Genomic DNA, 23,614 nt, shown 5'->3' on the forward strand with positions numbered 1-23,614 from the left:
ATTGTCATTCACGAGTACAATAGAGAAAATATTCATATTCATTTAAAAAAAAACGGCACATGATTAGGTTAAAAGAAGGCTTCTTGTGCTCGTGCTGGAACAATTGTTTTGTCCTGCTGGCCTTTTTCGACAGACGAGAGCCTATGTGGGGGCGAAATGGACATTATGCGTGAACACCACGATTACATGAACAGGTAGATCTAGTGAACTGGCATCGCGATTCAAACAGGCATGATGGAGCAACATACGTCAAGAATCCAAAAAACGAAATTTCTTGGCAAATTATCCAATTCATATTCACGTGACTAATGAATTGTCTACAAACAGACGTGACATTTCATAAGAATAAAACAAAACCCGAAATGGACGTCGGTGGGGAGACGAGAAAAAACAAACAAAACATTTGATATGGTAATATGTACAATTTAAAAATGATGGGCTTCGAACAAACAATTGTAAGCCACTCTTTGGAGTTTAGAGTGGGAAAAGAAGAAATAGAGAGCGGAAACAAGACATTAAAATCTGAAACTCGGTCAATCAAAATTGAAAATCATTTTAGATTGAAAGTGCATTATCACGAATAAGCTGATCTGAAATCAAGACAGCCTTCTTGTGTTTTGAACGAACGTATCACGGACTGTGGCGCAGATGGGATCGTCTTCGTGACTGGTTGCGGACTCGACTAATGAGCTCATTTTTAAATCGCTGAGAAGCGGGTGGCCTTCGGTGGGGGCGTCACTAGGCATCGTGACTACAGGTGGCTGATGCTGTTCATTGACGACCCCAGGTTGCATTCGGCTGGTCTCGCTGGCTCTGCGCACTAACTGACTCGATTTCAGACACAACGGCGTACATCCGGCAGGCAAGTTAGCAACTCCACCGTTAGTTGATTTTGGCTAAACGGAAAACATGCATCCGAAAATAGATTAGAGACAGTTTGTGAGCTTTGAAATCGATTGAGAATCAATTCACCATATAGCCAAAATGAGAAAAATGGGCAAAAGTTTTATCATTCGAACTGAGCACGATTCAGAAAACGTCAACGTCTATACGACCGCGTTCTGTTCAATGAATTAACGAAGTCAATAATGAACGGGTTAACACAATGAAGGCTAGAATTAAACTAATTGTTGCAACGGGATGAAAATCGATGAAATTATACGACGGAGCCGTTTGATCTGAAAGGCCTTGCCTTATGGCGTTTTTTTATGTATGACGTCATCGGAACAATCCGTCTGCAAGCATTTTATTTTCCGTATTTATATTTTCAATACGATCGTGATGGCGCAAGTCGTTTGATGTTCAAGCTCATCTGGCAGCAAACGACAAAAGGCACAAATGAACGGTTCGATCGTTTATCGTTCACCGCTTTCGGTGCAAATTGGACTTGACGGATTAAGTACAAGCACAACTTCAAACTCTCTTATGCTGCATCGATCATCGGGTGATTCATGCGTGACCATCTAGGGTTGGTGATGTGACATTTCCGACACAAATGGGCGTTCACGGTTCCGTGGGGTGATTGAACGCGCAATGTATAATTCTGCAATTTAAGCTGTAACGACAGTTAGTACCGATTTACGATTCCGTTCCAAGCAAATCTCCTCCTCTTCAGAAAAAAATCTAAAGTTATTTGGTATCACCCTTTTAAAACAATATTTTATTCAGAGAAACACGAAGGCGTTTGTTGGCATGGCGGTGGAGACCATCTACGTGACTCCAGAGACTCATCAAGGATTCAACGATGGCGAACGATGCAAAACGAATATAGGGAAACAAAGAAAGCAAAGTCTTAAAACGCAACTGTATTACAGAATGGCTGAAAAAGACAAGAAATCAAAAATCTTGCGTGCTGCCTAATATATACACCAACAATAGATTTCGATGTCGTGTAGATGCAAAGGTCAATTCAAAGGCAATTGAAAGCGGATTGTAAGGGAATGAGGACGTTTAATGGGCAAGCATACCACATTAAGGACACATAAGTTGACCAATCCCGATGGCGGGGTAATAAGAAAACCCAACCACAAATGAGCCTAATTTTCTGGACGGTCTACATTTATGGCCGGAGTCGCTGGCTTAACTTAAGGGCAAAAGTTATACTACATATTCTACAGTACATCTGATAGGAACAAACAAAAAATGACCTTCTCTCTCTCTTTCTTCTATAATCTCGTTGTGCGTCGTCAGTATCTACTATAGACCTACTACTATACACGTGATTGGCGTAGAAGACAAGAGTCGTAGACGCAGTTGCTGCATCAATCTGGTTTCGTATCAAGCAACGCATCATTAGGGTACATATACAGGACTGCTGTCTCACTATACAACCGCCATGTTTATATTCTTTGTGCATCCTGGTTATGCGCTATGAATAACTTACGAGCCCAATGGAAGAATGCGCGGCAAGCAACTAGCATGATTGTCATCTGATATACTATAACATTTCGATATCATTTCCTTAACGAGAAGACGCTAGTTGCGTATAGGCTATATATCTATTCCGGTCTATTACAGCACCACTATACATCGATGATTATATATACCATTGCGATGTGTCCAGCCATTTTTACTTGACTTCGTTCAAGCACGCAAGAATAAAAGATAACGTAATCTAATCTGAAGATTAATGATGGGTGCGGACAACAATTAGTGAGCTAACATTTTGGACACTACCCAAGACGCTAATGGACGAAACGCTTAATAGGCTCTATGGTCACTCTTTGCAAGGCCATTTTACTTAGAAGAAGTTACATCACAAATAGAAAACGGTATCGATTCCACCCAAAATACTGATCGCTTCACATTATCGGTGTGGAGGGCAACTTTATAGTGTTTTCTGTATGCATACAGTTTGAGGAAGTATCATCAAATTTCGGCATGTCAAAATCACTTGTGATATGCACAATCAGTTGCTTCCTTGCGGCAAATGAAGGCTCTGCCTGCCTGCCTCTTTGAATTATTATGAGCTCTGTAAACTGCCTGTGATGCCTCTGATAACTGAATGGTCTATACATTGTCAAAAGTTTTGCCTCTACACAAACAGACATCTAATTAGTGCACTGTATTACCTTGACGTGGGCTAAACGAACTCGCCACTCGGCAGGTTTGGCAGTGCCAATTACACGATGGTGTAATCCGACGTCGGACGAAGACGGCGGATGTTGCTTGCCGACAGCAGGGGCTGGATTAGATGGCGTAGTAACAGGAATGCTACTCACGACAGCATCGTCCTGTACGACGAAGCCGATCCGGAGAGGCGCGTTTCCCAGTGAGGGCACCATTTTCTTGCTGCCGTCCAGCTCAATGTCAACATTGGTGGTCTTCTCTTCAGCAAGAAGTGTCTCTTTGACAGCCCCGTTTAGCGGCGATGGGCTCGCACGTCTCTGCGACCGACGTTCGGCGGTACTCAGCCAAATGCCGCTCGTGTTCAGGCTGCCGCCGTTCCGCGAATTGGCCGAATATCTGCACGATTAAAAGGTCATTACGATTAACTAGGATTACGTAACTCATTCAACGTTGGTAGGTTTTTAAAAAGATTTGAAACGATACCGCGATCTGTCCGAAGCTTGTCGATGGTGATTGTAAAGGTAGTGATGTCGGCTGGATGCAGGTGCCAGGCCGCACAGAGTTTCGCGGAACGCCTCGCGATAGCGAACCGACATGACATTGTACAATATCGGATTGATGGTCGAAGAGAAGAAATAAAAACACCCTGCCATTTTCAAAAGGAACTTGTCAGTGCGGTAGGCTGGCATTCATATTGTAATTGTAAACATCAGTTGTCTATATACCTGTTATGAAAAACATTTTCTCGTTTATCTCGCGGTAGTTGGGCGAATCCTTGGCGTAAACATAGAGGAGCCTCTGGGCGTGGAACGGAGCCCAACAGACGAAAAAGGCAATCACAACGGCAACTGCGCAAACGAAAACAACAACATATTAAAGTCAGGTGCTATACATTTCAAGTTGTTTATATACGCTGTGCTCTTGTATGGCTGTATAATCTTTAGAGTCTAAAGAAATGAGCACAGCCTCACAAAAAAAACACATTAAAACATTTGGTCAGTCTTTACAGCCGAGTTTGTTGAGCGCATATAACATCCCCCATATATACTTAAACAGTAGGTACTGAAGTTGGAATGTGTGGGTGTGCGCAGTTGTTATATATTTGATAGAAGACTGGGAATGCTTGCGGAATGAAGCATTTTTCGTCAGCCGCACTGGCCAATAGTTCTCTGTCCATATTAATAAAGTATTACGCAGTCTTCAACTTTGATTTAGAAAAAGAAAAAAGACTTTTGATCATCCTTGTCTTTTTTTTTTTCTCTTTCCGTACACTTTGAGCCGATTTGATGTATGAGCTTATCTTTTGCCATTTCCATTTTTTGCGGCTTTTCCTTCCGACAAGGTTTCATTTTAAAATCCCAAAATCTTGTATTAATCAATCGTTTCCGACGTATAGAGCCGTGCTGTGGGAGAACCTTTTTGAATCGAAGCTCTCGCTGATGGCACTAGCCAAAATGCTTTTGCTATTCAATCAAAAGATGTAAACAGTTGAACGAAATGGGGCGGCTGCGGGGGGTCGTGAAGGCAAATCGTCAGTCGTTCAGACCGATATAGGCCTATGCTGTATATACATGAAGCGAAATTGATTAGTTGGCGCGGCGCATCTAAACCGGAACATGCAATTCCACTTGATTTGGACGACGTTGTTGCGTGTTCTTCTTCTGCGCAATCACTGAGTGGCCCAACGGCGAACAAGCTCTCAGCAAAACTACATCAAATGGTTTTTAAAAAATCAGTCAGCGCCATCATCCGTGTGATGGCCACAAATGCCTCGTTCCAGCAGTAATAGAATGATATATAATCTGAATAACGCTTAAGTTGAATAAGAGGCAGACTGTACTATACTTTATATAAACACGGTCACTGCTGCAAGAAAAAGGATTGTGCGTGTTGGGAATGACAGTGACAGGGCGTTGCCAGGCTTTCTTCGAGAGCTATATAGTGAGAATTCAGAAACGACAAGCAGCACTTTCACGAAAGTGACCACACACTGTTGGCACTATATATGGCCTTTTCCATTACGTAACGGATGTGTGGGGCTTCTGCTTTTCTTTTCGGCTGCTGTATAGATTGAAGTGAGAGAAGCTGTCGAATGGAACTCGCCAAGCTGACAGCAAATAGACGCCTCCGCCAGCATCGCGTCGCTTTTTGTTTTGTTTAACTGATTGTTTCTATCTGGACATGTATAGCCTATATACATAACTTCTTTATAGTTACTACTTTACACTTCTTTATGATCTAATTTTCCATCATTCCTTCCTTGTTTTCGCATCCAATATAAAGAAAGCCACAACTGTGTGGCCTATATCGAAATACTCTACACATTAACACGCGACTGCCATTCAAAGTTGATTCGTTTAACAGAGGATGAAGGGAAGCGGTAATCGGGATTGACCTTGTCATTCATTGGAGACACGATTGCACGACAAATAACTCTCAAAACTCTCATCTCTGTGTCAATAGTTTGAGCACACAGAAACTATACAGCACACACACACACACGCATATAACGTATGTATACGTCCCGGATCGGGTTGATGAGTGTATTTGCTCTGTGCGGAGAGTGCCATCGATCGAGTCGAGAGACTTAACGACTTGCGGGATACGACGGCCAACGAGTCGTTCGGTGATACACCAAAAATGTAAAGAACGCAATCTTCTTCTTCATTCTTTTTTTCAGCCCTTTCTTTCCTCCTCTCTTCTAAATCACAAATCATCACTCAGCTGAAGAGAAACAGATTGCTTCTATTTTTTTGTTTGTTTTCTTTTTCATGTTTGCCATGTATCTAACGTCGTCCGGAAATGCAGGACGGTCCCCCCCAGCGGTCCGGCAAACGCGTAAACAACTCAGAACAATCGATTGTCGACATTTTTTCTTTGGAAAAAAAAAGAAAAAAGAACGAGTCAGAGGATGGTGAGAGTGTCGAGTCCAACGATCCAGGACCTCAGGCTCTCTTTCTGCAAAATATATCCATTAACAGCAAATATAGCCTTACGTTGAATTCTGCTGTGATGCAGCACTTATTTTCGAAACGGAAGCAGTTGGAACAAAACTTTCTTCTATATTTGTACAGCTGTTACTTTGCCCTCGTTATGCACATGCACACCCACACACGGATTCAATGTTTTTCTGGTTTTTACAAATTTATATTTGCTCGTCAGCTGAACGATAACGGATGTTCTATTCCCCTAAGCATTTTTGCGCACATTTATCAGGTTATTTTAGTATATAAACAAGAAGCAAAACAGTGTAGTCTACGTGATGCGCTTGAATTTGTTCCTCGTTGTCGTTAGATGCAAATGTGACGTCAATGTCTTCTGCGCGTCAGTTGTAAATAACGAATCCGCAAAGTCTGTGCGGACCAGTTGGCGTCTGTTGGCAATGAGCAATCAACCGTCACTTGATTTCGGGGGTGATGGCGATCACGGCAGAATGAATCTCCGACCTTAAAATCTATTGATTTGTACTACATTCAGCACAACAAAGATGGTGACCGATTTGAGACACGAACTATAAACGCGTTCGTGCTCGACTTGACACCCACTTTTACGCACAATCGGTTACAGCAACGCTTTATTCGCCCAGACAACTCGTGATTTGATTATCGGGCGTGACTCGATATCCCCTTATTCAGTCGGTAAATGTGCTGACGTAAGGCTTCCCTTTGGACTCATCGTCGGCCCAGAAAGTATTAAAAGAGGGTACAAACCTATAGAGAACATGTAGAAAGAGACGTATATATAAATAATGTAATCCCTCAAAGAAAATGCTGCGTCGAGCGATAGACGCGTGCCCACTGGTGGACATCCTGGTTGATTGTCGGTCACAGCCGACAGGATGCGGCGTACTTAGGCCTACACATCACCCATAATAAATATAGAAGGCAGTCTATATACGAATAATCGATTGATCTGCCCTGGAAAAATGAATTGGCCGCTCAATATATATCGCGATAGAGGCCAACCTCATGCTTTCTTCAATATAATATTCTTCTTGAAAGAGTTAACCGAGGCCAATAAACCCCACGTTTTCACACCTGAAATCTGACAGAAATTTAATTGCGATTGAGTGGTATGCAAATGCGCCCGTTGGACACGACTTGGCAGGGTATCACAACATCAATGAAACGAAGCCATCGTCGATAATGAGCCGTTCATTTGCAATGGAGAGGGATGATTAGCAGCAAACTTTGATTGCCATTTGATTGAAAGAAGGCACAGCAATAACGAATATTAGACGGAACTTACCGAGCATACGTAAAATGGTCCTCCTCGACGACGACTGCCTCGACTCGTTGGAGTGATGGACAACACCTTGGACGTTGCGACCGCGTCCCAGCGACGTCCGTCTGATTCGGATTCCGATGCGCAGATAAAGTAGGCAGAGAATGCCCATGGGCACGATGAAGAAGATGAAAGTGGCCACTTCGACCAGCGGCCACTGTGTCGGCGGATTCTCGTCTTGCAGCGAACAGAAAGCCGATTCAGGTATCGACTGGCCGGACAAATTGAGCCCGGCCTCCAGCGGATAAGGCACGTACGAAATGCCCGTGTAAATGGCGAACGGTAGGGCCGAGATGAGCGCCACCAGCCAAATGAGAGCCACAATCCGAGCCGCCCGTCCCAGCCCGGCCATCGTGTAAGCGTGCAGGGGATGACAGATGGCGAGATAACGTTCCAGCGAGAAAGCCACGATCGTCAGCACCGAAGCGTAATTGGTCCTATACAATTGACACAGTCCCACATTTATCATAAGCCGTATACAACCATCAGAATATAAGCAACTTGAATCGTCATTTGGCATGTCTATATATACTTAAAGGCTATGCCATCAATGTCAACGCGGCTGGAGCTTATATGTATTAGTGTGTATAGTCCTATACTCGATATGTTGGAGTTTTAACAAGCACATAAATACTTATAGTTCAGCCATGTGAAAAGGGACCAATTTTTTTTTGTAATAATAATTACGTGGAAATATCGAATATTTCAATCCTTGCTGTGCTGCACATTTTCCTTTTCTTCTTCTTCTTTTTCTTTTTTGAATAACACTCTAAAGAAAAAGCAAACTCTGGGGAATTTGGTGCTCGCGTCGCGCCCTCCTATAGCTTATATATACGTTCACAATTGTGATGCCAAAAGGCTTTGATCACAGTTGGGTTGGCAAATTTTTTTAGATTAAAAAATCTTAAAGGAGAAGTATGAAAAAAAATAAAAGGGAACTCGAGCGTTATAGACGAATGAATAAGAAGAAAGAAAGACATCAAAAAGTATGTATAGGAAATGAACTTCGTTTGACTGATGAGCAATAACGTGATGGTCTCATCGCTTATAGTCAGACAAATGTACAACGTCACCTTCCTTTTGGCCCATCTATTTATATAGAAACGTTTTTTTTTTGTTTGTGTAATCGCGAAAACTCGTCACATTTTCGGATGACTCGAGAATGCGAAAGTGACTCCACAACTTTGCATATAAACACACAAAATCGAGAGCGCGCCGTTTATGGCATTGGAAGATGCTCGACGAACCGTGGGGGATACACACACACGGATGTGGCATGCATCCAATTCAGGAAAAAGAGTTTCCCTTTCTCTTCACACATATACATATACGCACATTATAAAATGCATTTTCCTATTGAATAGGAAACAGCGAAATAACTGGGGTATAATACACAACGCTCACAGCAATGGGGAATGTATACAGCTCGACTTGATTTAGGACAGCAGTTCGTATATCTATATGTAGACGGGAAGAGGAAATGGCCTCTCACCCTTCACAGTTTTCAAGAGGGAAGTTTTGTAATGCCGAAACTGATGCCTATTATATTCGTTGCGGACGTGTTGATGGCGCCCGCGTCTTCAAACACGCCAGCCACAAAGTGTTGGATGGCCCTATAATAGCTGATATAGCAAGCGTTGATTTTTGGGGGGGAATTTTGGTTGGGATGATATCAACATTTGTCCAAAGTTTAATGAATGTTTGTTTTTCTTTCCTGTCCGAGACAGTTGTGCGCATTCAATGATGCGTTTGCAATGGTCGCTGACGGCTGCTGAAAATGGCCTACGTGATTGGCGTCATTGCATCGTTATTAAATGCCTAAAACGACTAAGGGCTTATATACTATACTATTTATTAATAGCATACCGCTAATTCGCCCTGATGTTGAATGTAAACGAAAATCATCTATTATTGAGAAAGGACAATTTAGCAAAGTGCTGTGAAGTCTATATAGTCGTCAATGGCGGCAGTTGGAATGACGAGCTTCCGGCCAAGTGACGTGTACATATTACGAAGAAAGCGATATTCGTTCTCAGTGCTATGTATACTGAAATATTTAAAGATTGTACAGCCGGAAGAGATGATGGCGCATAGAGGTTGGAGAATTAGAAAAAAAAAGAATTCGATGCCAAGATTAAAGCCGCAACATCGGAAATCGATTGGCAAATGCATCAGCCCCATGAAAAATATGGCTGTTTTATACGCTGTTAGATATATATGCATATGTGTGTGTATACGCTCTCTGATCCAATAGCTGCCGTAACGCAAGGCGTTGGTCTCAATGATGCATACGCATTACGCAATAAATGCATAATAAATCGATGTATATCTTTATGCCTTTTCCTTTGCGTATATCAGACAGGGCCAAGGGCACGTCTTCGTATATGTGCGTTGTGATGCCGCCTCTTTTTTAAAGGCTGGATGTTTGGTATATAGTATAATACAGTCATAAAAAGAAAAATGATTTTGTCATTTCTGCTGTAGGGGTAACCCTTTTTCCTTGTTGTTCCCGACGATTGTAATGAGATCGTTAGCATACGATGACAGAGGAGCCTGATGTTGACACATCTGGCTCGTCAACGTGCTAAAAACAATCTTGGATCGATACGTCGTATTTCCTTTTCTTTTGTAAAAATAAAAGTTAATTAAGAAAAAATGAGCTTTATCGTGCTTTTCAATCGTAAACCTCACTATCTATATCATTTATAGTTTATATTATCCCGTTTATAGGGCCGAGTCGTAATCAAAGACTCTTTCAAATGCAAAGGCGTTTCCCTTTTCGCCCATCACGTATTATAGGATTATATATGAAATGCTCAAATATTACCTTTGGATTACGTTCCTCCTCGCTATACGATATATAAGAATTCATTCATTTTTTTTTTTTTATATAAATATAGCGCCTTTTGATTTAGCAGACACGTCTATATATATACAGACGTGAAATCAAAGTCTTTTTTCCACAGGGATTCAAAATCCCCTAGAAATGCAGCGATAAACGGCACGTGGAATGACATATGAACTGACGCTCTTCATATATAACCTTTTAAAAACAATTCAGCCTTCACTTAAAAATATATAATCAACGGTTATAGTGCGTCACCTAATGCTTTAAGCTTTAAGACTATTCCCGCGACACTAACACGCACGTACGCAGACAGGATGAATAATAAAATCAATTAAATAGTCAAATGGCTTATTTACATTTCAGCGATGAGAGCTCTCAGCTTGCAAACGATTTCCCCCAACGGCCATGGATATTGCTGCCAGTAGACGCTCAAATCGTTTGGCAAACCTGTTGCAATAAAACGATTCTTTTTTCAAATCAAACAGACAAAAAAACAAAAAAAAACGGCCAATGGATTCAACAAATATTTACCGAATAAAAGGACGGTCAAATCAGAGACGGCCAGCGAGAACAGATAGCAGTTTGTGGCCGTGTGCATGGACGGGTTGCGCACGATGACAACGCACACGGCGATGTTGCCCACAACGCCCGAAACGAATATCAAAATGTAGACGATGGTGATGGGGATGACGACGTCCATGGGCAGGTGTTTTGGACCCCAGTGAGTCGTTAGATAATTATCCACGTTCCACTCGGTGTAGGTGGCATTGCTCGAGTAGGAGGCATTGGCATCCAACAGCATCAGGTCCGACAGCCAATCAGTCGTGTTCTCCGTCTCCGAAGTCATGGTGTCAGAAACGAGCAGCAGCGGCAAAGTCGGGTGATTATGTGTAGTCACAACATGGCCATCGGCCAATTGAGCCCTCAAACGAAACTGTGCGTACACGACGACCTGTCGAAACGAGGGGAAAACATGTGATATTTATTTGTGCCACGACAAGTGTATAACATGTAGATGCCTTGACGCAAATGATGCAATTAAATCCAGCCTAACGTATATACATAGCCAGAGAAGTTTGATTGCAAATGTCAATGCAAAGATTTCAAGTCAATGTGATCACCACCTAAAAATCCTGATGCAGAACATGTACGTAACAGCGCAATTAGCGTATGATATATTCATGCTGTTCGCTTTTCGCAAAATGCTAGATAGCAAAACAGGCGATAGTGTGCAAATCAAACGACTATGTATACGTACATATACCAAGATATAAAGTAAATAGATATAATAGCGGCTCACGTAGGAAGCATCACGCAATCAATGTGTCTAAATTATTCAGCGTTTTCGCTCACGGCATTCGTCCCCAAAAGAAGTGCGCGTGACGAAAACCCGACAGCCTCTTATACAAGGCAATTAATAGGGAATTCGATCTACACGCACATGATGGCATTTCATCCATCCCATTTTTTGTTTGTTTCTTTAAACGCCTTCTATAAATTCAGGATTCACATCCAGAAGGAAAGGCTCATCTTTTTGGTCGTTTACGGACGTTATAAACCCCGGATTGGATCAATCTGTCAGACTGGGTTCACTTGATCTTTCATAAATAGGATAAATGTATATAAATGCAATCATATGATTTTGTTGCATCCGTGCGTCAAGCAAAGGCAGCTTTTATCGCATTAGCGTTCGCCCCGAGTAAGTGAAACACCATTTCCTTATTGTTGACAATAGAGATAAGAAAAAAAACATGGAAATACGCTGTTGAAAAAGCAAATTCACACTCGCTGATGACCTTATAGCGCTTTTGATTGTGTTGCGTCAGTGTTTGATACACGTCAAATGCTGTGCTTCTTCTTCCTGTTTCGTATATATAACACGTGTTGGCTCGCTACTATTCTGGCCCTTGTATAAACAAATGCAGGTAGGGCGCAAATATAACGGGGGGATGACAATCCATCATGTTCCTTATTTCTCTCGAGGGTCACATTCGTAGCGAAAAGATGATTGCCAAAGAAGTTGATGGCTTAAAAACTATAAAGGCAGAAAGAGCAGATTGTTCTGCCTTCGCTTGTTCAACTGGTCGATTGTTGCTGGGCTCTTGCAGTTGGTTGAACTCGCGGCTGATCAACTTTGACGTTACATAACTTTGAAGAAAACATCAGATGTCGAAAACAACGCGGTATAAGACGATCCATTGCCTTTCTTTGGTTAGTCAGATCGTTAAATTTGATGATGTTTAGTTAGCGGAGTATTGCTGGTGTTATTAAGCACTTGGTGTGAGCTCGATTACAGTTAGGCATCATTCCAAACAGTTGGGACATGATGAAACGTTAATTTTTAAAAATCATAATTCTTTGAATGGCTAATTTGTTAGTTGACTTTGACCCTTTTAAAAAAATGACTAAGAGACAACCATCAAAGCCAAGAGGATCCCCACGGATATTAGAATCTCATTCCATATCTTTAGCGTTATATATATAAGGATGTTTATAGTGTGTCGCATCAAATCTGGTTAAGAATTATAGCTGTATAATTCTCTATCCCGTAATGTATAACGTTCTTATACAAACTATAAGATCCCCGTCGCTATGGCAACCCGTATATACGCTACAATTTTCGATCCTAGCCGACACACCACCCCTTTTTTTCCCCTATGTAGATGACAAGTTGAAAACCAATAAAACCACAGTCGTTTTTATGGTCTGATTTTTCCAAAAAATGCCTGACTATCGTAGCCTACATGTTCGTTGATTCAAATTTCGCGCGTTGAGCTCGTACAGCGATCTGTGAGCATGTCCCTCGCGTGAAAGAAACATTGTGCGAAATGTCTATAGAAATCGGGACTTGCTACTAAAAGATTTTATTGTTTAATGAATCCCCCCGGAAGCTCGAATAGTTACGTATATACCCGCCAGGGTTTCATCATAGATACTTTGCCTAATATCCGTATATAAATGTACAAATAAGTCCGACCGGCCGGCACGTGTCAGCCGAGAAGACGTACATGAAAACTCGACATATACAAGATTTACAAGGAAAAATAAATGCAATTTAAAAAAGAAAAAAGTTATGGATAGTAAAAAAATATTAATCGGTTACTAAGAGACGACGACTGAACCATGTGCTTCATTATAGCTGAACCGTATAGCCGATGGTACAAAACTTATGAATGTAGTTTATATATACACTACGATAATAGATATTAGCTTATATGTGTATACGTATATATAATACACTTGATTAAAAACGAACTAACTATAAACTTTATATAACCGAACAGAAATGAGACACTAAACGAGATGATTGCAGATCCCACTCGAGTGCTGAAGTAAAAGTAATCATTTATCATCTACATAGTCTACACTTTGAGACTATCTAGGAAATGCAATCCGTTATGGCATCAAGCGAAAAGTGTGGATGGACGTGTAATGACGTCAAACAGCTGATCTATAAAAAGAGGGGACCGATATACGAGACTATATGGACAATCTTTTCAACGAGCGACTCTAGTTACGTGTAAACAAAGATATAGGCCCTTGTAAACACACGCAGAGCAGTACACAAAATAAGGGCAACAGCAAAACTATATACACAGTCGCTTCATACCAAACTGACTTTGCAGATTGGAAAGAGGAAAAAATAAAAAAGAGACGAGTTTCACAATAAAGGTCTTAGTGCCACCACTGAATTTGAATTCCACGTTGAACTATTGCCAGTTGCTCATTTCTTTTATACGATCAGACGTGTGAGATTGAACAGCTGTTTCACAATCCTTCTTCAGCTCAAATGAAGCACGTCTAAAAGAGATGGAAGAGATTGGTCGATGGCCAGCCTCTTTTTTGTATACATCCACGCCGGCCATCAGTGGACATGTCAGAAGATGGATCCGGGCCTGTATATATGTTTAGCGTGATTATCCGGGCTATTCCGTTTGACGTCGACCATCATCGCTGTGCTTTCGTATCAAACTCGGGAAATAATAAAAGACTGTGTGTTTCAAAAAACGGAAGTGCGCATGTCCGATAATCCTCTCATCTATTATTGTTTCGAATCATATATTAGCTGTTTCAGTTTTTCAATTGAAAATCCAGTTTTGATATAGACCTGCAACCATATCATCCACGACAGATGCACGTCCCATGAATTTGTAACGAATGAATCATTCGTAATAAACGGGGTCGTGATGACAACTCGATCGCCGCTCCTCACGCAAAACGCTCTACATGTCTATATAATAGACAGCAGTCGTTCGTTTTTCGTTCTCCATTATTGAGGCTCTTTCAATTTCGTTGGCGTTTGTCACTCTGATCGTCTGTGCTGATAAGAAAACTCGACAACAGACTTGTATATGGCAACAGGAAATTCAAAATATTGGTGCTGGTCTGCTGCTATATAGAAGCCGAATGAATGTTTTGGGATTAGTCAGCCAACAGACAGGTATGGCACGACCAGACTTTTCATTTTTTTAAATACTACCAACACATTGGTGCCACGCAGCTGCTGAGGTGACGACAGTGTGTTACTAACCGGCCCGACAGAGCATATACTAATTTCATTCCTATTTTGTTTTGCATATATAAATATGGCCAGCAGAAATCTTTGATACGTTGAATCATCCTTTGACTATTTCTTAAGTATATTATGTTTTTTTGTTTATTTTTATTGTTATTTTGGCTGGGGGGGTTAGTTCATGATGGACATGCAGGGGACAGTTTACATAATTCAAGACGTTTCTTTTTATAATTTTTTTATTGGGGTATAGGACGAGACTATAAGGTTATTCTTATATGCTGCAGACAGATGTGTGACATCAAGGACTAAAAAAGAAAAATTCTGGGACGCAAGCGATGTGACTGATGGATTAAACATTCCCAATTTTTGAGTCAGCGTGCTGGCCTTTTGCGTGAGGGCTGCATGAACGATGGCGAGGTTTCAGGCGACGTTGATCGAGCAGGTGAGCATAACTGGCCCCATATTTTTGGCCAAATGAGAAATGGAGGCAGCGAAAAGGAAAATGAAACGACGACGATGTTTGCGGGTGAGCGAATTTCCTTAAATAAAACGACAAACCTAAGAACAACCAAAGAGGCTTGTCGACTACATCGTATAGCGACTCTTGTTGTTAACCATCGCAGGCCTTCGAAAAGAACGCCATGCATATAGACTATTATATCTTTGAAGTATAGAACAGATGCAGCTGTTCCCTATGTGAGCCTCACCTTATAATCTATATCGAAAGCTATTATTATTACGACTTTAATCGCGTTGCCAGCATTTTGGCTATATACGAAACTCATCTTAGTTCCATTTGATTTATCCGCAGCAAATGACCCGCTTTCTGCTGCCGGTTATTTTAAAACTGTTATAATAGCGTCCTCGTCTGTTGGACCAGACAGTGGACAAAAGGAAACCTTAAAAATAAAACAAAACAAAACAAAAAAAAAAACAATTGAACGAATGACGGCTAAATAGTTGCCGACAGATGTTTTCCATTTACTTCTCCACCAGCCGTTTCCATCGCAACGCTTGTCGACGACAAACATCAAATTGCGTTGGGGCATCGCATTTCAAGTCTGACCCGGGGACACTTAAACGTGGCAGCACAGCAACAAGTCTGACACAGAAACTAAGAATATAACATTGAGTTTGGGTATCTGCTGCTATGCTCTCCCCGCTTCTGGATATACTGCAAAGCCCAGCATATATAGTCATCTTAGACAGATAGCCCCTTCTCGCTTTGTTTATGTGTTTCTCTCTGTATATATACGCTTTCGACGTCAACACAAAGTTATAAGTGATGAGACGATTGGAGCAGATATACACACCGACAGGAAAGCAACGCTAAAAAAAAACATTTGACAAGCGAAAAGAGAGAGTCCAAACAGTTAAAAATGATTGTAAGGGATAGAATCTGATTCCGTCCATATTCAACCGCCGTCATATAATCAAGATTCAGAGTGCTGATTGTATAGATAAGGCAGCACATATTATTCTTGTCGTTGATCTTTAAAACATAAATAAATAAAATGATGAGGAAAAGAAAGGAATGTTTGTCATCTAAAGCCTCGCATAGTTTTTCAATGTCTCGCCTCCGTGAATTTAATGAATTTCTGGCAACTGCTGGTCGCCATCACGGCCCGCAAGGAGATTATGCTGTGTATTATATATATATGGCCCTGTTGAGTGACGTTCACCTATATTCAAATCTTTTCTTTTTGTTTTGTTTTGTTATTATTGCCATGTATATTAGAGCTATTATATTGTACACAAAAGCGTATAATATATACGTGTTACATTGGCCATGTAAAACAACATTGTCCGGCTTTTCTGTTCTGTTTTATCCTGATCTCATTCAAAACGAGTTGAAAGAATTCATTCGACATTGGGGTATTTAATTCGCTTAGTTTTTCGTTTTCTTTTTAGATATTGAAATGGACTCGGTCGAGACGATCAAACTTGTTCGCTTTCTTTGCCGAACGAGCCTAGGTTTTGAAATGATTTGACGGGTCAATAAACTGTGGCAGTTCGTTGCTGCACCCACACACAAACGGAACTCAAATAAAATCCTCTGATTTAAAAGTTAGACCGTCTGAAAAAAAACTCGAGATTTGCGACTCACGAATATTTCCCGCGAATCAATTCCCCTATAACCCCAGCACAAAAGACATCGATAATCCACACACACACAAAATGCTGGTCTCCTTTAAACATCGTAGGCTACTCATTTTTTGATTCTAATTCTTTCCATTGAAATGCAAATATATTACAGTACATCCTCAACATGTCGCAATAACCAAACTCCAGCCTTTTCAGCCTCCCTCCCCAATATGCATGTATGCATTTCATCTTTGCATGTATAATTATGCGGCTATCTAAACACAAAAAAGCTTCTATGAATAATTCATTGTGCCACCACCCCTTCGGCTACAACTTGGCAGCATAATGTAAAGAAGCGTGAGTGAACTATCTATGTATTGTATAGCTATATGTGCCTTGTCGTCATGGTACAAATGGAACACACACACACACACACTGTGTCTATAAGTTTGTTAAGGGAATCATATCGGTCTCTTGTTACCACAACACGCGGAGGGCCTCGTAGGACATTGAGACTCCGCTACCACGGATGTCATTGTCAATTTAAAACAAAAATATATTCTCCGTAAACTCTTATATTATATATGCTGGAAGGCAACACAACACAAGTAAAATGCAATAGGCGGAAAAATGGGGTAGGGGGGAACAAAGTAATAATAATAATCCAATAACAATGTCTTCATTACACGCGTCTATATACATGGGACTGTGTGTGTGCGCCCTTTTTATACGCTGTATAATATATATAAGAATTGTGTTAAACTTACTCCACTTCCGGTGGATTGGAAATACGTTGTTTTTTTAGAAACCCTCATCCCCTCCTCTGTTTGTTGTTATTATTATTATACATTCTTAATGTTCTTCTTAAAAATTGAATAGTCGCAAAATTGATTCAACGTGTTAAAGTAATAGTTTCAGGCCAAATATTTTCAATTGTCTTTTTTATTTTCTTTGTTTCATGGATAGCGCGAAATCATTCTTTTTTGAACACTCTTACGGTTTGTTATGTCGGACACTACAAAAAAAACCTGCTATAAACAACCCGAAAATGTGTGTATAGACGGATGAAGTTCACGAGCTGCACGTTGGGTCGTGAAACTAGCGTGAAAATTCAGTTTTTTCATCGCTTTTTCAAAGCACAGAAGGTAAAAAAGCTTCACTCACGCCATAATCAAATGTTGATTAAGTCCTTCTTCTTTTTCTTTTTGCATACCATCATAATTTCATCATCCAGATCGTTATAGTTATACTTGAAAGCATTCCTTTAATCAGATACGCGACAAGGCCTCCCCCCCCCCAATATTTAACACACACACACACACACACACACAAAAGAAAACTACTTGGCAAACAAATGAGGGAGAAACGGGCGTTTCTTCACGATTCAACGGTGGCTGTCGGTTCCTCTAATTGAATTCTCTACCAGCTAATGAGCTTCTACAGCATATTAGGCATGGCGTCTTTATTATCAGCACAGCAGCAAGGCTTTTTTCATTTAGGTTAATACATACCTCAAGAGTTGAAGTGAAATACATTGTATCCACGCAATAAGAGCCCATCGTACCGGTATACGGTGAACACAAAAGCCTTGTGCTGGAATTCATGGACATCATCATCGAGACGTATAGAGACGTGGACGGCTGCGTGTCCCGCGGGTCACGCAGTTTCATCCCGCTGGTCAATTGACTTTGAAATGAGTCACAACCGGATAGCCAAAATATACTATACGTCTGGGTTATGTGCTGTCCTTTTACTATATACAGCAATCGATGAGGATGAAACGATACACTGGGGAGGATAATTGTCGAATTGAAAAACAAAAAAGAAAGGTATAGGTCCTCTGAGGGTATAGAGGGGGAGTGGATTTCAGCCAACCATGTCCAAATTTCACGAAGAGAATAGGCTTTTGAATGGGTCTCTCTTTTAAAAAGCAGGTCGCAAATGGCGACGTCTGCTATTATATATATCATTGGCCTTTAAAGCTGCGAACCCACTCTAGTGCAAGAGTCATCAAGACTTTTGTCAATAAAAGGGCGCAGCGTTTTAAACAAGGGCTCCTCGTACATTCTTGTAGAGCCTTCATCAGGGCTCTTCTTTTTTTATCAATTGTGTTTTCCTTTTTCTAGAACGTAATAAATATAAACCGAATGTATTTGTTCAACTGAGCTCGAAGAATTCGAGTTATTTCTGTGGACAACGCAAGACGTTGAAGCTTTCGCTGGTTTTATCATTTTACTATACAAAGATCGCGATGTGTTTCCAACTTTGAAATTATATCGATCAGTGTGTGTGTATAATAGAACTGCACAGTTGTGTTTCTAGAGAGCTTATAAACTGCTGTTTGTGCTGTGGTTTCAGCGAGCTAACTTCTGGACCTACGGGCTTATAACGATATATAGTTGGGGGAACTTGGGATTGTTACACATTCCCCACGTCGAAGGGCAAAGTTGGCATTTAAAGAAAATAACTTGTTCCAGTCTGGATCATTTCTTCAGATATTTTTAGATGCGTGTTGTTTGCTTTAAAAAAAAAGTTATAGAAAACAGCGCAAATGGACGAGCAAAAAAGAAATGATCGTTTCGATATAAAATCAATAATCGATAAGAAAATGTGAAGAAAGGGGACAGATTTACTCGACTAGTCTTCAACGTTCGCAATTTGTTGCCTCCACTCATATACGTAGGCTATATAGGAGGAAGGAACAATCCACTGATATCCTGCTCGCACATAAAGTATGCAAATCCTATATTTCACAACGTACACCGACCAGATTAAGCCCCCAAGAAGAAAGAAAAAAAAATATAGATCTGGGATTTCCAATCCCATCGTCTCTCGCAAATAACATAGTTTACAAAACACAAAAGATGGCGTGTGTACGAGAGATGGCATTTTTCATCTAGGCCTTTTTATTCGTTTTTATTGTAGGCATGTTTTCCAAGATGAGAATTCAAAAGGGCTATAACATACAATTGACAAGTCCCTACATCCATCGGAAATCACGTTTCCATGCGCAATTGCACATGGATGTGTGGCCATACATTCTTATACATCACCATCTCCAAAGTTCTTCTCGTGTGTCTAATTGACTATAGAATGAATTAATCAAAAGAACAACTACGTACGAAATAGAAAACACTCCGACTGTTGGGCTGGATCTTGTGTAATTGAACAAGCCAAAGTCGTTGAACGGCGCTATAACTCATCGAGGCTAACGCTCTTCCACTTGTTTTGAACCAAATAGCCAACACTTGACCTCCACCTTTGAAGTATCTTCTGGCTCGTTCGCACGAGAGGGCAACATGTAATCAGCGCTCGAGTGAGATCACGAACCAACGTCTAGCTCACTGTGCATTATTCCTTGCTGCACGCAGACGTTCCAGCATACGCTTTTTTTGTGTGTGTTTATTTTGCATTAGCAGTTGGCCCAGCTCCTTCAACCGACCAAACAATGACATTGAGGCACGCGTCTGGTCAGCAGTGCCAAAAAAGGTGGGCATGCTTCGTTAAGGCATCGCTATTTTATGGTTCTTGCAACATTTTTCTTTCTCCTTCCTATGTTTGGCTTGAAAATGTACAGAAATGTCGTTTGGCAGTGGCCGTCAGAACAATCAAAATAGATAGTAGATGTTTTTGAAAGATTCGGTTAAATAGCAACGCCCATAATAAAGTGCAGAGAAAAGCTCCGTCTGAATGTCCTATATGACGTGAGAATATCTTAAGCAGCTGGTGTGTAGAGCGAATTCCTAGACAGATGACCTGGCAACATTTGTTTAGATCTTTTTTTTTTTTTTTGGGGGAAGGGAAGGGTTGGTCGAGTGCCCTAAACACAACTGCTGTTGTCACATACACATCAGGAATCGAGGTGTTTTAAAGGGCGTTCACGTTCCTCACGACATTATATCCAACGCGAAAAGCTGTTTAATGACCAAAGTGTTACGTCTGTATTGACCTTCGAGCTTTCTCTTTGCCTGGCATTTCTTGAAGAGAATCGATCGTTTGGCTGGATCACGCTATATATACGTGAACTCTATTTTATTCTACTTTATTTGATTCTTTTATCGTTGGTGTGCTTTGATTTTCTTTTTTGGGGGAGGAGGGCGGGAGAAAGCCCGTTAGCCCACTTGAAAGTTTTTACACCGGCGTAAGAACTAGTGTAAACCTGTGGTGATCTTGTACGCCCTCCAACGTCAATCGATATCACAGAAATAGATGAAGATCTTTTTCCTTCTTTTCTTATTATAGCCCTTTGTTTTGCTCTTTTCCGGCTGTGTTGGACTAGAACTTTTGAGCTTCAAGGACGGCCAATTTCGATCTCACGGATCATTCTTTTTTATTTCGGCGACATCTGGCCCAGCAGAATAATTCCCATCAAACGATCGAAGGTGTCGACTACATCTACAATACGATCGTATAGAATCGTAGAACATTGCGCACAATTATTTATTTGCACAACTCGATTCGTTATAGCTGGATGTGTTGTGTGGCTATGTGTGCTGTGCTGCTGGCCTATAACGCACAACAAGGTTGAATTCATTAGTCGTCATGCGTGAATGTGCGTGATTCGAATGGCAAACGGGCACACACATGTGGACGACGTTGAACGCTTTTTATCTGCATTCGACAATCGTACATGGCTAAAGTCTATACCAACTTCTTTTGTTCTTTTCAATTTCCGCCTGTTGAAACAGACGTCAGGAGCTTCGCAAAAGCAGAAAACAATGGAGGAGACATTCGGCTTTCAATTAGATATAGAACAGATGTGTAAAAGTGAATATAAAAGTACACCTAATTTACGAAGTGCTCGTGTTTGGCTTCGTATTCCCTCCTACGCCGAGTTTGTGCGATTTTAACTTGGATTTTAAACTCATCTGAAACGCTGTTTCTTCGATATAATCTGATTTGCGCAATTGTTAAAAGAGCTGCTCGGCTGCACGATATTTGCATCCGTTCCCCGGTTTAGTTGTAAACTGCTATTTTTGGGAAGTCGGAGCAAAAGAGGAGGAACACCGTGGCAGGCCCGGGAGATGCGGTTAGCGAACATGCTAATGTGGGGAACGGTAATTCGCACGTGACCTGTTGATTTATACAACACGGTGAAGAAAGACGCAACAGCGTCGTGTCGAGAAACTGATGCGAAGAAACATTTCCGTCTATTTTTATAAACACACGCGTATAGCCGTATCGAATGCGATCGTCATCTATCATCTAACCGGATGTCCGTGTGCCCTTATTTACTCCAGCCATCACTTGCAGTTAACTCAATCTCTGTAACTAATGTACGTGTCGTTTTCCTTCAGAATTATGACAGCTGATATTCTGAGGGACTTTTGATTTCATTTACTTGGAAAAGACAATCCGATTGTATTATAGGAATTGAAAGAAAAAAATGAATACCCGTGACGCGGAAATTCGATTGACATTCAATTCAATCTTTTCTTTCGTCAAACGTGAAATCAATAGAAAGATGGTTCTATTTGACGGCCGGCTATATATATATAAAGACTTCAATTATTTTAAATTTAATGATATAAATACAAATTGATACATGTAGCCTAATATAGCTCGCTTTTTGATTGAACGCGTCATCGTTCAACAAGAGCGCTGATTTGCTGAACACATTAACGAAATCTGGTTTGATAAGATTTCTTTCAAAATCCTAAATGTTCACGGACTTACCCCAAGTTCTCCCGATGATGTGGGTCACAATGTTGAACGGCTGATAAAGTTTGCGCTTGCAGAGTTCACTTAATTAGCGTTTGCCAAATCGGCAAGAGATGAAATACGCATAACTTATGAATTGATGATCCACGCAGATAAATCACTTGTAAGAAATACTATCTTTGCCAACGTACGTGTCAAGATTCTTGGAGACTACAAATCACTTTCGTTTGTCCGTTTTTAGTTCCTCGCCAAGATCCAATGACTGAATACATAACAAAGTTCCTCTCTTTATTTTGCTCCCCTCCCCCGAGCTGCTGATATTCTTGTACCGCTCGTGTCGGCGGATGAACGCGCACTATTTGCGGCCGACTCCGTCCGCACCACCGTACCCCCCCTTTTTTTCCCATTCTCTCGTTCTGTCTTTCCAACCAGCTCTTTTGGATATATATCCAGATGCGGTGCTGCTATGGAGCACGCATCCCTCTCTCAGCTGTTTCCCCTATCTCTAAGCAGCCCCGCCCCAGCCCGTTCAATGCACACGCCACGCATCGAGACCCGTTCGTTTGGCTTCATCTTCTTTCTATTCATTTTTATCTCTCCTTCGCCCTTGTTGCTTTATGGGTGTGTGTGTGTGTGTGTGTGTGGCTTGGCTGTTTAGAATTAGAGTCAGTTGATAGGGAATTCACGCTGTTTCTCTTTTCTATCATGACGTAGATTATTTCTTTGGTCACGGTGTCTTGTGCCATGATCTTTTGATGCATACCACAGGGCCGTTGTTTGAATAGAAACTGTTTCTAAGAATAAAGCCTAACATGGTTTGATATGCGGATTGATTCAAACGACGATTTGGATTGTAAATAACAGCTCATTATAGAGCAATCGAAAAGTCTAGTGGCTTCGATCACCCGAATGTGTGATCATCAGGCGGGATTCGGAGACCAATTGGTGCCTCGTTCGAACGGTTGGCACGTGAATGGTAAATCACGTGTTCGTCATGCAATTAAAGTCAAGGGCTTTTTCATCGAAAGCAAATGTTACGAAATGGGGTAACGTGACGGAGTGAAACTGTAGAATTATTTCATTTCTAACGTTGAAGGAGAATTATTTAACAATAGATGACCTGCTTACAAAAATTACCGATAGTGGGCGTC

General features: G+C 41.1%; 1 protein-coding gene across 1 annotated transcript; it reads right to left on the minus strand.

Annotated features, from left to right (window-relative positions):
* Positions 1–45: 45 nt before the first annotated feature.
* LOC116924778 (neuropeptides capa receptor) lies at positions 46–22,833 on the minus strand. Its single transcript, XM_032931319.2, has 8 exons — positions 22,479–22,833; positions 10,733–11,153; positions 10,558–10,648; positions 7,318–7,790; positions 3,795–3,917; positions 3,553–3,715; positions 3,072–3,465; positions 46–896 (listed from the first exon to the last, which is right to left on the minus strand). The coding sequence occupies exons 2-8, from the start codon at positions 11,046–11,048 to the stop codon at positions 597–599; spliced, it is 1,860 nt and encodes a 619-aa protein (XP_032787210.1). The 5' UTR covers positions 11,049–11,153; positions 22,479–22,833; the 3' UTR covers positions 46–596.
* Positions 22,834–23,614: the final 781 nt, after the last annotated feature.

The sequence above is a fragment of the Daphnia magna genome, linkage group LG6, assembly GCF_020631705.1.
Source record: "Daphnia magna isolate NIES linkage group LG6, ASM2063170v1.1, whole genome shotgun sequence".
Lineage (NCBI taxonomy): Eukaryota > Metazoa > Arthropoda > Branchiopoda > Diplostraca > Daphniidae > Daphnia > Daphnia magna.